This window comes from Periplaneta americana, chromosome 15 (assembly GCF_040183065.1).
Source record: "Periplaneta americana isolate PAMFEO1 chromosome 15, P.americana_PAMFEO1_priV1, whole genome shotgun sequence".
NCBI classification, from domain to species: Eukaryota; Metazoa; Arthropoda; class Insecta; order Blattodea; family Blattidae; genus Periplaneta; species Periplaneta americana.
Window position 1 is genome coordinate 150,488,595 of NC_091131.1, and position 17,290 is coordinate 150,505,884.

The following is a 17,290-nucleotide window of genomic DNA, read 5'->3' on the forward strand; positions in this document are numbered from 1 at the left end:
TGACGCAAGTTAAGTTCGGGATGTATAATACAATTTCTTTCCGACGATTCTCTTTTCTTTACTGAATATACGAGGCATTTCGTTCCTTTTGGTTATATCAAAAGATAGCAAGTGCAATTCCCTTGGCGTAAAACCACAATAGGCCTAATTTCCTCAAGTTTGAGAACATTAGCAATAAATTCATTTTCCACTTCTGTGGGAAGATCAGCTTGATACCTATACTTTTTTTTTATGTTCAATAGCAAAACAATTCTTGCCCACTAAATGTCTTTGTAATGCTACCCTAGGCTCACTATATGTTCTGGCAGCCTCATTGACACCCATGTCACCATTTCGTACTGCAGCTAAAGCACGACTCATACCATCTTCCTGCCACCAATCATATTTCATTTTTGACGGTATCTAGGAAAGAAAACATACATATTTATAATATATGCATGTATAACTAATCATTAGTTTACATTATACACGTATTAAATCAGCTAGCACGGCTCTTTGTTAACTAATTCGAAACAGTAGTTATGGTTTCCATCATTGGGCCACTAGCCCATTCATAGCAATGCAGACCAACTCATTGAAGGCAACTAGCAGTGCATCGTTTAACATGACTCTGTATCCGTCCAAGGTAACTAAATTTTTAATGGAAATATGACTAAATAACGAGAATTCATCGTACTTTGAGACAGTGTCTGCAGAAATTTATACAGGATTAATATTTGACAGAAATGCTTCCTTCATTACACTAGTAAATTAAAAGAAAAACGTGAAAATCTTACCTTATTTCACTTTTGCTTTGTGTCTGCGTCAAGCAACTCACAACTAATATGGCGACACTTTGGCAAACCCCAAGTATACTAAACAGCCACCAGAGTGTACCTATTGTCAATACCTATGGAGAAATCGAGCCGGCCCATTGATAGCAACCTCTACCACCACTACTACAGGCTTGGCATGTGAGGTGCAGGCCGGTGCTGTGTGCCATCTTTGCAATGAGGTGCGAGGCTTGTGGTTCCTCACGCTGAGGATTTAGTGGATCAGTTGTGTCCAATGAATCTCTCTGCCTGTTTGCCACTTTTGGGAAAGGAAGTTAAGGATGAAGAAGAAATCATCCTGCACACTTTGGTGGAGAAGAGAGTGATATCTTCAGTAGACTGTCAATACTCCAAGTATCTAATTGTTTTATTTTCCTATTTTATTATTAATTTTTATCACAGATTTGTTCCTTGGACTCGCATAATTACGAACTTACATCCCTATCGATATAAAACATTAAAAAAGTCTTCCCACATAATTCATTTTTGGCAGTCTGAGACAAAAATAGGTAGAGTGATTCTAAAACAAGTTACAAAAGAGTTTTTTACACTATTTTCTACACATTTACAGTTCCCTGTCCAACAATATGAAAGAAGAAGATAAGCATGGACTGGGGTTGTCCATGATACTATGGCAAAAACTGAAGTTTTTCTAATCTTAGCTCCACATACTTCGCTTTTGTCTCTTGACAGTCAAACTGCTATTTTGTAGTTAAATTTTAAGTTAATGAAGTGATATCAGAGGTCGCTCCATTTTAATAACACTAGTCAGCGATGAAATTCCTGCCTCCAAAGTTTTAATGTTTTTAGGGTATTTTTAGCATGCTGAAATCAAATTCAAAGCCAAAAAGTTCCTACCACGTACCATTTTTTTGTTATTTTTATTTTCTTATAATATATTACGACAATTTATAGCATAATCATTTAAACTGTAATACTTTAACATATGTAGGTTTAGTATGTTAGGATATGAAAACCAAATGTATTCAACATATTTTTAAAGTGTTTATTTTGAAAACCAAGGACACTGGATGTTTCTTAGCAGATAGGGGGTGCAAGCACATAAGGAAGTTAGGGCGAAATAACGTGCAGCCTTGTCATTATTTTTATTTGTGAAAGATAGAAATGTCAGCCACTCCTTGGTGAGAGACTCAACTCAACTCGTCTAGTTTCTCTCACATTTCATTAGTCTGCATTTCATCTGGAAACGAAACGAAATCAGTTTGAAGCTTTATTGTGGAGTAGAATGTTGAAAGTTTTTAGTTCAGTAAGAAAGTATTTACCATGTTGCATCGAGGATGTCTAAATAATCCAGACCACTTTTGTTATATAACTTATGTAGGATATACACATCGCCTAAGCAGAGGTGTAATATTACACATTTTGTGAAAAAGCCATACCATGCCTATTTTGGAATCAAAGACCAAAGTAAAGCTTGGGCACCACACAAAGTATGTAGAGTATGCACTGAAGAACTTCGTTATTTGATCAATTGGAGAAGACCGTTGCTATCTTTTGGAGTACCTATGGTTTGGAGAGAGCAGTCGAACCATAGTAATGACTGCTACTTCTGTTCGTGTGATGTGAAGGGGCACGATTCTAAACATAAAAATCAAATCGTGTATTCAGTTATTCGGTCAGCCATTTTACCTGTGCCTAATGTATACCAATCCCTGTGCGACCAGAAAATCTTAAACAAACGTCATTCTAATGGTACTGACAACATAAAATAGGTTTTAAATACTTTTTCTCCAAAGATGATAATTTTGTATATTGCAGTAATGTGAAAGAATTTATGCTAAAACTTGGACTTCCAAACTATGACCTAAGTGAATGGAGAATGTTCACTGATGCTTCCAAGCGAAGTTTAAAGGATTTCCTCCTTCATAACGGAAACGTTTTTGGTTCAGTGCCCATTGCCTATTCAGTGATCCTCAAAAAATCATACACAAATTTGCAACTGCTGTCATTGCGACTAGACTATAGGAATACAACTGGCAAGTTTGTGATGATTTCAAAGTTCTTACTAAGTTGCTGGGTCAACAATATGATTTTACCAAATTTCCATGCATTCTTTGCCTATAGGATAGTAGGGTACGAGTTGATCACTGGACTATGAAAGACTGGCCACCTCGACAAAATCTGGAAGTCGGTTGTAAGAATGTTGTGCGCCAAAGCCTTGTGAGTTCTTCTAAAGTTGTGCTGCCATTTCTCCACATCAAGCTTGGCTTAATGAAACAGCTTGTAAAAGCTTTAAATAAGGAAGGAGGCTGTTTTAAGTACATATGTGACAAATTTCCACTACTATCTGAAGCAAATTGAAAGAAGATACATATTTAATGGTCTTGACATAAGAAAACATGTCTGGTGCAGCATTTAAAAACAGTATGGATGAAAAGGAGAAATCAGCATGGATGTTGTTTTAAAATTTCTTGGCAACAAGGATCCTAATTACCGAAACATTGTGGCTAACATGCTTGAAGCATACAAGGAATTTGGTTGTAAGATGAGTATCAAAATTTTCTGTTTTCTCAGCTAGATTATTTTGCCGGAAATCTAGAATTTTTCAGCTAAAAGTAAGATGAACGATTTCACAAGGATCTGCAGGAGTTCGAAAGAAGGTACCAGGGACGCGGGAGCATCAGTATGCTTGGTGATTATTGTTGGATGTTAAAGTGTGAAATACCTGAAGAGAAACATAAAAGAAAGAGGAACAGGAGGACTTTCTCAACTAAGAAGCAAGTGGTGTAATTTTTTGTGTGATACATTGTGCTAATTTATACATCCAATAGTGAAGTAAACAAGATAAAACAAAGCAAAAACACTCTAGTGACATGTACGAACAACCATACACATAATTTCAGCAAGTTGTATGTTTTAAATATTGCTTTTGAATTTGAAATAAAAAAGTGAAATGAAAAAGTTTGTGATGAAATTCACATAATTATAAAATACATTTAAAGTGATTTTGCAAACACACCTGATGTGATAGAAGCAAACGGATTGAAAATTCGGATTCAGCACATCAACATTATATTATAAAATCACATTACTTAGTTAGCAACAAACACAAAGTTGAAATTCGCAGGCTAGTGTAATTTATGTCAATTTTATCGGGTATGAGTAAATGAATATGTCTAATAGTTTGAGATCTTCCCCAATGAACTGGCTGCTTGGGAAGCCAATCTCTAAATTGTCGACAGCAAGATTACCACGTGGATTAGACATGCTCCAAGTGTACAGGTTCATCTCTTGGACAAAGACAAGCCCCTCCAACATACTTACAAATTGACCTAAGGGAGCATACAAGGATTCCAACTCTGTGAATAGATTTGTGTGTTAAGAAACTTCCCAAACTATGATAAATATCTGGATCTAAAAAAAAGAGCAGACCGCAAGGAAGTAATGTAATGAAACAAAACACATTAAAGAGATCTGGGCAAGTAGTTTGACACGTGCAATGAAAGAGATTAGAAATGAGGAGGACCAGATGTTTCTTGAAAAGCAAAGAGAAAAGTATTTTGAAGTAGCATGGAAGGTAGTGATGTCAAACAGCTGCAAAAGAAACCAAGAATGAATGAAGAGAGCTCGGTACGAAGAAGTGAAGTCTGTGTGTGTCTAATGCCTACCCACTTCACTTGCGTGATTCTGCATACCGCGGATAGATGGCAGGACTGTGACCCATTTTCAAGCTGCACACCACTCGGCAGGCCACGTTATGCATAATGTGTATCTGTTAAGAGTTATGTCGTGTATTAGAGTGAGTATATGTGTAAGTGTAGTGTAGGAAATGATGAGGACGATGACAAAGGTGAGGAAGAAAGAAAGGGAGAAACCTGGTGCCGGCACGTAGCCTACTCCTGTTGAATAGCACCCAGGGGACCACCAGGCTTAATGTCCCCATCCTATGGATGAATCACTATCAACAGTGACATATGCCTTCTTTTCATATGCACGTGGACAGATTTGGGATTTAATTCAAGCATACTGGTGTACAATTTAGTGAGTAAAAGTTGTGCACCACCATCTCTCGTAGTCCCGAGGTAGAAATCTTACATGAAAATTTCTGACCCTGCCGAGAATCGAACATGAGCCGGCTAGTCTGAAGGCAGACGCATTATCACAGCGCTAACTCGGTGGACATGAAGAAGTGAATTTATATCCATGAAAGGAAGAGCAACCGACCCTCTACATCATGTTAATCACCTAGTGCATCTGATAGCGAGAATGCATATCGACTGTCTGAACCATTATCTTGATTTTTAACATTATTACCCGCTTCAGATGTTCCTCCTCACCACCTAGTGTCCCTAAAACCATATTCCAGTCACCTAAAGTAGTCAGTGCCTTGAACAGAGTCAGTCTTCCAGATTGTGCAGCAGTATTTGTAGCTGGAGCCATTGCTGAGACACTAGATAACATTAGAGAGTGGAACAAAGCATCTATTGGTATCAAATACTCTCTAACATTAATACTGGAAAGTTCACGATAAGAGAGGCGAATGACTCATCAGTGCTATCTAGTGGCAGGGAATGTTGACAGTGAGGATAACGTGGCACGTAGAGCGGTAAACTGCATCTAACAAGAGTTTTGTACTTCAACACGTAGTGTAAGTCGTAAGGATTATTCTCATGGCTGTTCCACAAAATGTCAGGGAAAGTGGAATTGTTTGTTCTGTGTTCTTCTGTAAAAACTACGCTTGGCAAAAAGATGCTAGATCGTTCTTCAGATTTCCGAAGTGAGTAGGTGAGTGAGTGGTCATGTAAATACAAGTAGTCTATTACTTTTCTGCCACAGGATGATGATGATTATTACAGTAGAGTCAGTAGATAACTTGTTCTGTGACCTTATCATGTGTTGCGGCTCTCACCAATGGGTATGGAGAAGGAAGATAATTAGTCTGAGATGAACTTTCGTGTCAGTAGATTCGTATAATTTTAATCATGAAACAAACTCTCTTTCTGTTAGCTCATTCTTTCCCCACTCGCACGATTCACATGACAGGTCTCGTGTCCTCACCATCATCATCATATTATTATTATTATTATTATTATTACTGTTATTTGTTTTTGTCTTATAGATGTGCCATATGGGTAAATAAATGTAAAAGACAGGACCTAGACGAAACGTTTAAAACTAGAGGAACAGAGTATCTGTACAAAAATCACAGAATATGTTCAGATCACTTTAGATTATCGGACTTCAATAACCCTAATTTGAAAAGTCAGGAGTAAGTAAAAATAAGGTGTAATTGGAAAAGTACCGAAGTTTCAAATGAGTCATAGACCTGTTAATTTTTCATATATTTTTTTAATAACAGTCTGAAGAGAACAGCTATTCCTTCACTGAATTTAACAACTCCTTCTTCCGAAAATATGGGTCAAAGTACAATGAAAGAACCACGAAGGTCCCCAAAGAAACGCATTAGACCTTCCATCGAGGAGGTGACAGGTTCTCCGATTCCAGACAGAAATGACGATAGTCCTCTACCAGGTACCTCATAATCAGATAGTACATTAGCAATAACATGTTCTCTGTGCTAAGTGAATCAGTTATTAAACTGCATAAAACTACTTTACTTCCATCATACCAAACACAATTTCTTTATAGTTTCTCCATATAAAATATAGAAAGTCATGACTTTTTCAAACTAAATAGACGCATATTGTATACGTAACATAAAAATACGAATTATTGATTTTGTGAAGAAAGTGTGTGAACTCATGTTTTCTCATAAAAACTGATTCAGTTAGTTATTCGCAAAATATTATTTACCTAGCCCTAGACTTTCAAGACGTTATTAATATTTCACTAAATTAAGTCCCTGTTTATTTTTTAAGATGCAAGAAATCCTAAAAGGTCAAAGATGGCTCAAAATCTTCTGATAAAGACACTTTCTAAGAAATTGATTGCAGCTCAAAAGTTGGTATCTAAACACAAAAAAATTATTTCATCCCTTCGGGTGGAAGTGAGAGCTCTGAAGACAACCAGTTCAAATACTGATTTAATCAAAATTGTTTCTAATGATGAATTCATTATGTCGCAAGTGCGCTTAAAAAGAAAGAAAAAATTGGGAAGGCGGTATTCCAGTTACGATAAAAGTTTTGCATTGGCACTCCATTATTGCTCACCTCAGGGCTACAGATTTTTAAGGAGAAAATTGTGTTTGCTAACAGTCAGATCTCTCCGAAATTGGCTTCATGGATTTGGTAAAGGCCCCGGTACAAATCCCACCATTTTACAATTATTAAAAGTAAAGTCTGGAATGCTGCCACTAAATGAAGAGGTAGTAAAAATTGCTGTAGATGAAATGTATTTGAAGGAAAATATAACGTACAATGCTAAAGTGGACATTTTTGAGGGATTCATTGAATTGGGTATACACAGCCCTAACCAACAATCTCCAACTAACGTAAAAGATTCAGAGGTACCACTTGCAAACCAAGCAATGGTTTTTATGATTCGAGGAATGTGTAAAAATTTTAAGCAAACCATTGGTTATTTTCTATCGAAAGATGCCATGCCTGCAGAGATTTTAAAATCACATCTGCTTGAAATGAAATAAATGAAATAAAAGATACGGGATTTATCCCTAAAGCGATTGTTTCAGACCAAGGATCAAACAACACTAAATTGAGAAGACTGCTTGGATGTAATGAAGTACAGCCTTATTTTGAACACGATGGTGAAAAAAATTTGTTTCATGATACACCACATTTGATTAAGAGCGTAAGGAATAATTTAAAACATTATAATTTTAAGCTATTTGATAAATTAATTAAGTGGGAATACCTAGAAAAACTTTATTTTATAGATAAAGATATGAATCCCCAACTTTGTCCTAAAGTAAAACTTAATCACTTGAATCTACCACCATTCACACTGATGCGAGTGTGCCTTGCTACACAGTTATTAAGTCATTCTGTAGGAAAAGCTATGGCAACACTCATAAAATTCAAACAGTTACCAGAGGAGGCTCAACCTACTGCAGACTTCATCCTGTTCATGGATAAAGCTTTTGATTGTTTTAACTCTTCTAGTTTCCAAACTAGTAAAGCCTTAAATAGGCCACTAAGTGAAAATTCCACACACTGGAATTTTTTTAATGAAATAGAAAAAAACATTTAGAAATATCCAGGTAATAAACAACAGGAAAATGAACCCAAAATGTATAAATGGCTGGCTAGAAAATTTACAATCTTTAAAACTGCTATGGAAAGAATTGCATTATAATTATGGATTTAAATTTTTAATAACAAGAAGATTAACACAAGACTGCATAGAAAATCTCTTTTCTATTATTCGATCTAAAGGTGGAAACAACGTAACTCCAGACTGCTCGAAGTTTAGAGCTACAATTCGGGCAATCATGATGAATCAATTCCTAAGTCCTCCTGAAACAAGCAACTGTGAAGCTGACGTTTGTTCTTTCTTACTCAAGAAAGGAGATATCGAGGCAGCTAAATTGAATTTTTGCAGTCCAGGCATTACAGATGTCTCCGATTTGGATGTAACTGTTGATGACAAAAATGTACAGCATACAAATGAAGAAACCGTGTTGCAAGAAAATGCAAGAGCTTATGTTGCAGGTTGGGTGTGTAGCAGAATAAATCACGAAATTTGTCGAAGAAATTTATCTTGTAAAGAAAACCCCAACAATGACGTAACAACGCACATCGCAAATAAAAAATACTGTAAAGATTCAAAAATTTTTTCCTAATGATGTTTCTCTAATGCTCAGCCAATTGTGTTCTGATGTTTTCAAAGAAACTGATCATGTTATTTATAAAACTAGAATTGGTGTAAAAAAAGAACTAGTTAAAATGGTAGTGCTCCCTGTTAACATGTCCATTTGCAGTGACTGTGCCAATGTCTTCATTGACAAATATTTCAATGTGTTAATAAATTGTTACATCAAAAATAAAATGGACAACCATACAGCTAAAAAAGAAAACAAGCGATGTATGAAAGCTGCTAAAGTCATGCACAACTAAATTTCATCAAATTTGAAAATATGAGAATTTATCAATTCATTTCTATTCTAATAACTTTGTAATTTGTTATTAATTAAAAATGTTATGAACAAAGTGACTCTAAAGTATACTATTTATTGCTTTCCAGCTTCTTATTGAAATCAAATGCACACCTCTCCTCTTTTCCTCACGTAATCCAGCACGACGCACGGAGTGTGCGAACGTTTCAAGCCGCTAGATGGCAGCACTGTTACTTTTCGCCGCCGCTTGCAATGCTAAACAGGAAAGCTTTCTAGTATTAATGTTAGAGAGTATTTGTTGGTATTCAAAGTCCATATAATGATATCAAGCTTCTTACTCTCCATAAGAAATGTCCCAACCAAACTGTAGATAAGAAAGCACAATTATAGGCTATTATGGCATTTTGCCAACATCTTTGGTTTCTCTCTGAGCATCTAGTTGCTTTTTGATGACCAAGTGATCACAGAGAAAAAGAAAAATCATCACAATCATCATCATCATCATCATCATCATTTACTAAACAGGCTTTAAATAATGTGGTCTGTTGCGGACTCAATTCGTTTAACCAGCAAAAAAGGAAAATATAGTAACAAACTTGCAGCCTCCACAGAAACCTGATACTCCTCAATGACTACAGAACATGGCTAAATTGGAAAACCTGAAATTGGAGAATCCTATAACATTGAGAACCAGTTATTTATTTGAAGACTGAAATAGGCAGAGACAAATCTCAATCTTTCCTGCACAGACTTCCTACAGAGTGGTTTTCAAGGAACTTCGTGATTGCTCCTCTTAGACGAAGTAGTAAATGACACGACAGAACGCACTATCAACCTGTTCCAAAAGTACAATGAGACATTGAAGAAGATGAATAGAAACAGTTTCTTCTATAACTTTTATCCAAACACCGATAAGAGTTTTCTACTCCTTCAAAAGCTGCCCTGACTTTTTTCTTTCACTATGTTACACATTATAAACTTCTCAGCTCTGGAGCGACTTGTAAATGGTAATATTTTAATGACATTTTTTGTGCTTGTTTTACACATTAATGCATAATATTAGCCTTGTGGGAATTTGAATTTTTGAAAGTTCGGTTTTTTGGATCACACTACCATGTCAAGACACTGGAGGAATTTCTGTTAGCTACTAGCAAACACATGTAATTTTTAAGTGAAGAGTTCTCTTTTAGATCTCTTATGTCAGATTCTAGAATATTGACATAACTAAGTACTTGACTGAGAGTATCAAATGTATTTTGCATGTTTAATCTTACTGTTTCTAGTTGGACTGTAAGAGATTCGGTATCATGTATGTATCTCTGGCAGACTTAGTGTTCTCTCAGAAGATAAAATTTTCTTGGTAGGCGATCTATTGCAGACTCCATCCTGTTGTTCTCTCACCAGTGATAGCTTGGTTGAAACATGATGTGAACTGACATGAACTTTTGTACTGTCACCCCTTGACAATCTTTCTGATGATAAACATTTCTTGCATGGAAAGATGAAGGACCCACCTCATGTAAAAGCCTCATACTCAGGATTGCCGAATTTGAGACAATCATGGTGGAACGCACTTCTGACCGCGCACCTCTTAGCTTTAGAAACCACTCACTATTGCTCGTATAGTGTGGTCTCTCACCTCGCATGCATCAGATCTTAAAAAACAAGCCTTTTGAAGACTTGATTGCTGTGTGGATTTAGATTCAAACATGAGCACAGCTTAAATGTTATTGACTACTAACGACCCAGCAACCATAAAGCATTCTGAATCGTTAGAGACTGGAATTTTTTGTTGAGTTCAAAGTGCAAAATGTGGGATTTTCAAATGGGAAAATCGGTGCTTTCAATTAAATTTTTCAGTATTTTCACATTGTTCGTTTTCGAGCTTGGAAATTGGTATGTTCGTTTTTATAAAGTCTTTCCAACACTTTTTCCCAGATATTCGCAATTTTTCTTTTTGTTTTGCACACTGCAAAAACAAGTGGCAATAGAAGTCAGCACAAGAGATTGTTCGTCTTCCTTGCGAAAATTAATTGCCGATGCATGTTTTACCAACTTCAAATCTTTCTCAACAGTATCTCTTCTTTCCCACGAGACCTCACAATTACAAAATTTACACATGACTGTACTTTTGTCTGTGCAATAAAACCTATGCCTTATATACTGGAAAGCTCTATTGGAGCTATTTTATTATTAAGAATTCTTGTAGCCTCACTTGCACGGGAACACAATAATGTTATTTCGCCTATGTGTGACACTATAAACAAATAAAACAAACACACTCAACACGTCCAAAATAATATGACATTCAGCAGGCTCACAATGCTCACAATACGATTCTCGCACATCGCTACATATATCAGATATGATGTCAGGAGTGTGTTTAGACCAGGTATTTGAATTAAAACCTTCTAGCTCGTTGACCGTTGACTAAAACAGATTCAGTATCGAATGTGCAATACTAGCGACCATAAATATCGACCTTATCTGTGCGACAGCTATCGATTATCGATTGTAGTAAAAAAAAATTAAAAATTGAAAATTCGCGCACATAATTCGCTAATTGCTTAAAAAATCGCATTCCCGACTTGATACGGATTTCGCGATGTTTCACGAATTCAAATCAGGCATAAATGAATTGAATAATGTATATTTACTGTAATTAGATGTTGAGAAATATTTTTTTCCAAAATTCGAGAAATATTCCATTCCCTATGAATTGTCAATACTTTAAAAGAAGGAAATAATATATTTCATTCAAATGGAATAACAAATTGTAGGAGAGAGGAAAACGAAGTAGGGTAAATCTTGTTAATATTGTGATAAGAGTAATATCGTGATACTGTGTTTGATAGCTTCTTATCATGCTTTTACAGAGCGAGAGAAGGACCGATTTGATGCAGCAACTTGTCCATGAACTTGTCCTTAATACATTGTCAAAAAAAAAACAGATTTTTGTCTCGATAAGTAAAATTGTAATAAATTCTCATACCAACTATTACGATATTACTCATATCACGATTTTACCAACCTTTACCCTATCTTATTAATGTGCTTAATAATGTATTTTGTAGCTGAAAATATATTTATTTATTTAAATTATGTTTTTGAATAATGAATTATGGTTCATAATTGTGTATGCGATATTAGCACTCAAAGAGAAAGGGATATTGGTAGACGGCTGCCAAAGTAATTGCAGATCAGTCTCAAGCCTGCAAGCATAGTAATATCGACAGGCCAGTTCTAAAGAGGAACAACTCAAAATTTAAAGTTGTGAGAAAAATGAAGTTTAAAGCTTCAACCATACATAAAACATGATTAATTGAATTTGGATTAAGTTAAACGATCCTCTGATTCTTCACAGCAACATAAAGCTTCAAAATGCAGCTTTCTTTAAACTTTAAATTTTGAGTTGTTTCCCTTTCAAGCTGGGCCGTCGATTTTGTATTTCTGTTTTGACTGCCTGCACACTTGGATAAGGAACAATAATTTAATAATATGACACGATTATATTTAATGTCAAATTAAAAAACTAGATAATTTCGTGTTAAAATGTTAAATTAATATTCTTCCTTTTATGTCAAGAACCTAATTTGTTTTAACTACAAACATTTAAGAACAGGTTCTATGAACTAAGGCAAATTGAACAAGTGAATCCACTGGATAAATGCCCTATTCCCTACCAGTAAGAATCCAAGTCTCCTGAACTTGTTCACAGAGTATGTGGATATCCAGAGTACCGCAATCCTTTGCGCTGGAAATGCCGACAAATCAGCCATTTTTATTACAGCGCTTGCTATTTGCCGTACACATTTGTAAAGGGAATGAATGTAGCCTAAATCAGAATCAAATATTTTTAATTTTAAGGGCCAGGCCTAAATTGAGTTTTACTTTAAATGTTCCCATCCCAAGCATGTTGAAATGGAATAACAATAGTGGCCGACTAGTTGATTGCACTGCTCTGGGATTCTGCTTGTGCATAGCTGAAAGAGCATCTACTTCAGGATGTAAACAGTTACTGTACCTGAGTACATAGAGAAGTCGAAAAGACGAATCGCCACTCTCTGCAGATGCTGCAGCTCCTCCAGCCTGACTTCCTCCTCCCACTCGGCGTACCGTCTGCTGGATTCCTCGAAGTGGTCGCTGCTCGAGGTCTGGGTGGCAGTGTCTAGCATCATCAGCTTGCCAGTTGTATCATGTCGAGCTAAAAGGCAGTGTAATTCTGAACTGAAATCTTCGTAATACACTGATAGTTAACTATGAAGAGAATAAATAGGTACTGTCCAGCTGAAAGGTTATGTCTCATCCCAGTTCGTCCCACTCGTTTCTCCTGTCCTCTCTGTAAGGGCTAGTGGCTGAGCTGTTAAGTTCTTCTGTGCAAATATTTGCTGTACGGAATTGGAAGTTTACATAATATTATACAACTGTTTAAAATAATTTAAAGAAAAGGGCCCCGTTAAGTAAGTAATTGTCATATCATTTCCCCTGTTTTGACGACTGTGTGACATAACCACTTGGACGGAGAGTAGCATGACAACATGTACATCACCAAATTAAACTATTAACTATAAGTGAATCATAAAAGTAAAATCTGAAAAGGAATCAAAAGATGAAGCACGTAGTAATGGCATAACCTCTAAGAAAAATAAATTCAGAGAACTGAAATGAAGAAGTTTAGACTTTTATTAAAAAATGAAATTAAATCATCCATATTCTTTTATTTACAGATGGCTCCTAAATGTTATGTTTCTGTGTGTACCAAAAATTACTAGAGTGCTTTAAGTGAGTGTGTTACATTACAGTTCTCAAATTTCCAACTGAAAAGATAAGTTATGTGGCTGGAAGCTACTCGTATACTATGAAATATTTTCACGCCAACAAAGCATTCAGTTGTGTGTATTAAACACTTTGAAGTAAACGATTTGTATCTAGTACATGTTTCTAGAGACAGAGAAGGAAATGTGCAAGAATAGTCCTAAAGCAGATCTCTTATAACTATTTCCAGGTTTACGGGAACAAATAGATAATCTTATTCCTCAACAAGAATGGACCCTGCTAACAAGTGCATTCAAAGATTTGAGCAGCAACAAATTAAGTGCTTGCAAATGGACAAAATTAATTCGTTTGATGACCTATGTAACATAGATACTTTAAAAAAGATAGCAGGTGGATCATTAATCTCAATCCAGTGTTTCTGTACTTTTTGTTGGTTAATTTTGAGGGTGTGTCACAAATATATTGATGTATTAAAATATATGACAATTTATCAGTGCAATTGTGTGTAAATAATCAAAATGATATTCATTGCATCACAGAGTTGGTAAGTGCACACATGAAATTAGAAATGTGGTCTCAATTGGAGAGCATTCTTCTGAAGTACGTAAATTATAATAATTATTACGGTGTAATGATGTTTAGTGTTAACACGACAGCATGTTGGCCACGTTTGTATGTTTACTTAAGTATAATGCTTTATTGTAGGAAGTATTCGAAGTATTATGTTTATTGGAACAAATTTCAAACACATTAAATATAATGCCAAAATACTTATGTGATGTATTATAAGTGCATCTTTGTTGTACAAACAGTCATCTTCCTCCTGCAATGTTATTAGAAACTGTCCATTTTATACGTTAATATAATACTGAAATCTTTTAACAAATGCAGTAAATCAATAATAATGAAGTAATTTTTCACTTTTTTGAACCCGTGTGCTAGTAATCTTTTCTCATGCGTTAATTTACGACTCTTTATCAAATGCTATTATTATCTAGCATCTGAATAAAATAATTAAGTGCAAAAACAAGCGTGATAAAGACACATTTGCTCTATATGGGTTGAGGGAAAACTGCAGAGAAAACCTCAACATTGACATTCCTTAATTTGAGGATCAGCCAGCAAGCCTTGAGAAACTGCTATAGAAGCAGCACTTTCTCTATCAATACTGTCTTTACTTGTGCAATACAATATGCTAACTGCGAGCACTGCGGCTGCAGTATTTGTTCTGTTGCATTGAATGGGGGACAATCACATCACACATGTGATCAGAAGTTAAGGTTGTTGCAACCATAAGGCAAATTCCTGCATGACGCTATCTGCAGTAGGTTCTGGAATGTAGACTATGATTACACCGTAAAAAAGGTCCTTTCTAAACAATAGGGCAATAATGCAATAGAAAGTAGAACATTTCCTAAAAACAATAAAATACCAAATAGTGCAAATAAATGCAAAATAAAAGTAGGCTATATTGGTCTCTATTGAAGTGTAAAGAGTTTATATTGTATCCTGCATTGTCTCTGAAGTATAAGAAAAAATATGATATTTCATCAACTTCCGAGCCCTATTCATCACTCATCAACTCATCACTTTTTCCCACCTCACTTCTGACATTCCCATCACATCCACTCTGTTTCTTCTCATTGCTTCCTTCATGTTTTCCAACTCACCCGGTAGAACTGGTGTCTTCTCATCCCTCGTTGCAGTCGTTGATCTTCTTTTCTTCTCTTCTGTGTCTTGTGTCATGACATGTCCTTCCCCAGTATCCCCCACCCGGACATCTGATTGGGGGGATAGTTTACGTCCGGAGTTTTTTACCAGGGAAAGACTCATCATGGCATTTTCAACATATCTTCTTGGGATATATAAATGCGGTAGGTTCCCATTGCTATCCGCACACCACTCTCTCTTTCGCATCTTGAAAGATCCCAGGGGGCCCCAGCGTGGAGGTGAGGAGAGTGGATTTGACTAATTAGGCCCTCCGGACTTCACCGAAATTTACCACTAGGGTTAAATATCAGTTCCATCAGGGTTTTTGACCCAATCAGAGACTGGGAAATCCCAATTAGTCTTTGCCCCCCTTATTGAGTCTAAAACATTACAAAGGTTATCAATGTGAAAAGATAACTAAGATACTTATCGAGCATGACACCAAGAAAGCTGGTCTTCTTATTTTAAAATGTAGTCAACCGACCGCAAGGAAATTTAAATATTGTCGTTTTCATATTTTATATTTAAAACGTATTTTTAATTTTTCTAAAGAAATTGATATAACGTACATTTTATGAAGCAGTTATGTATTACATTATTGTTAGGTTACTTGATTTTATCGACAGTAATCTCACTAGATAATGTCCGACTTTGTGTCAAGAAGAGATTAAAGAAATTCAATATTACCACTCAGGTTGGGCTCACAGAATAATAATATGGTACAGTCATGGATGATAAATTACTATCTTGGAAATTTCAAGCTCATAGGGAACTTGCACTCTAAATATCATGCAGTCGAATACAGGGGCGTTTTAAATGAAAATAATACTAATTGATCTTATTTCTCATTACGAATGTCATAACAATAGAAACTTGTTAAAACTAGGGTTGCCATAATGAAGAAACAAAGAAATCAGTACATGATTCAAAAGTCAATTTGATCGACAGGAAAAAACGCAGGAATTTATAAGAAACTTGTATATATAATTTATTTTTCACATTAATATCACTTGTTTACTTAATGTGGATGAGACTGGCCACTTCAGTGATACACTTTACCTTATCTAGCACACTATTTGGCATGCAATTTACATTATTACCATTTATTTTAGCACCACACCATTCATGTCTGTAGATCACAGTCACAGAACCTTTCATACTTCTCAGAACTGTGAAGAGAAGGAAGGATGAGTTGTGAAGCTAACTGCAGTTTACATTATACTCTATCTGCAGATGCGTTTACTAACTTAAGTGATAATTTGTTTCTTTCTTGTATCCACTGGCCATTCATCAAAGAAAATGATCTTTGAACGTTGGTATTATATCCACGTAGAGAGAAATAACAATTCTACCATTTGCAGCAGTTCTAAGTAGGCTACTGCACCACGGAAATACAACTGCGACAAAAATTTACCGAGATTTCGTGTGAAATCATATTTTTAGAAATTTCCTCTTTGTTGTGCAGTAGGAAAAAATTAAATTTTATCACCTAGTCAGACAGAAGGCTCTTACTGAGTTCGTAAGATGTATTATCTTGCACCCATTTGAGTATCATTTGAACACTATCTTACAAATTACTGCATTTTTCCAGATTTCTGTCCGACTTCATTCAAAATCGTGGACATCAGTCTTTTCTCCCTACACTATAAAGCCATGGACTGTCCGAGGCATATGGCAGCCCTTTGTTACAACCCAATGCCAATTAAATTTAATGCATTTTCTCAATTCTCTTCATCAGATCATTTTGAAGAGATATGTGTTTACATTCACAAAAATATACAAGTAAGCTCTTGAAGGATGTTTAAGTTACATTCAAACAATATAATTTATTGTAAACAATAAATGCATAATATTCTAAATTGTAAAACTTTAATTAATAATATAATTTGTTTATATCTACATTTTATACGGTTATATTACTGAATCATCAATCAATGCAGAGAACTTAAATTGTACAACGAGAGAGTGAACTGGGCATCAGCAGAAATATTTAAATGAT

The 17,290-nt window shown here is 35.5% G+C and overlaps 1 protein-coding gene across 2 annotated transcripts in view; it reads right to left on the minus strand.

Annotated features, from left to right (window-relative positions):
* LOC138715445 (uncharacterized) overlaps positions 1–15,983 on the minus strand; it is a 71,949-nt gene extending 55,966 nt beyond the window's left edge. The window contains exons 1-2 of one of the 2 annotated variants that reach the window (XM_069848354.1): positions 15,252–15,983; positions 12,830–13,009 (exon numbers count right to left, since the gene is read on the minus strand). In XM_069848354.1, the coding sequence (XP_069704455.1) occupies positions 12,830–13,009; positions 15,252–15,498 (427 nt within the window). In that variant the 5' untranslated portion in view covers positions 15,499–15,983. The remainder of the gene's footprint in view (positions 1–12,829; positions 13,010–15,251) is intronic. The other variant, XM_069848356.1, reaches the window with a different exon arrangement.
* Positions 15,984–17,290: the final 1,307 nt, after the last annotated feature.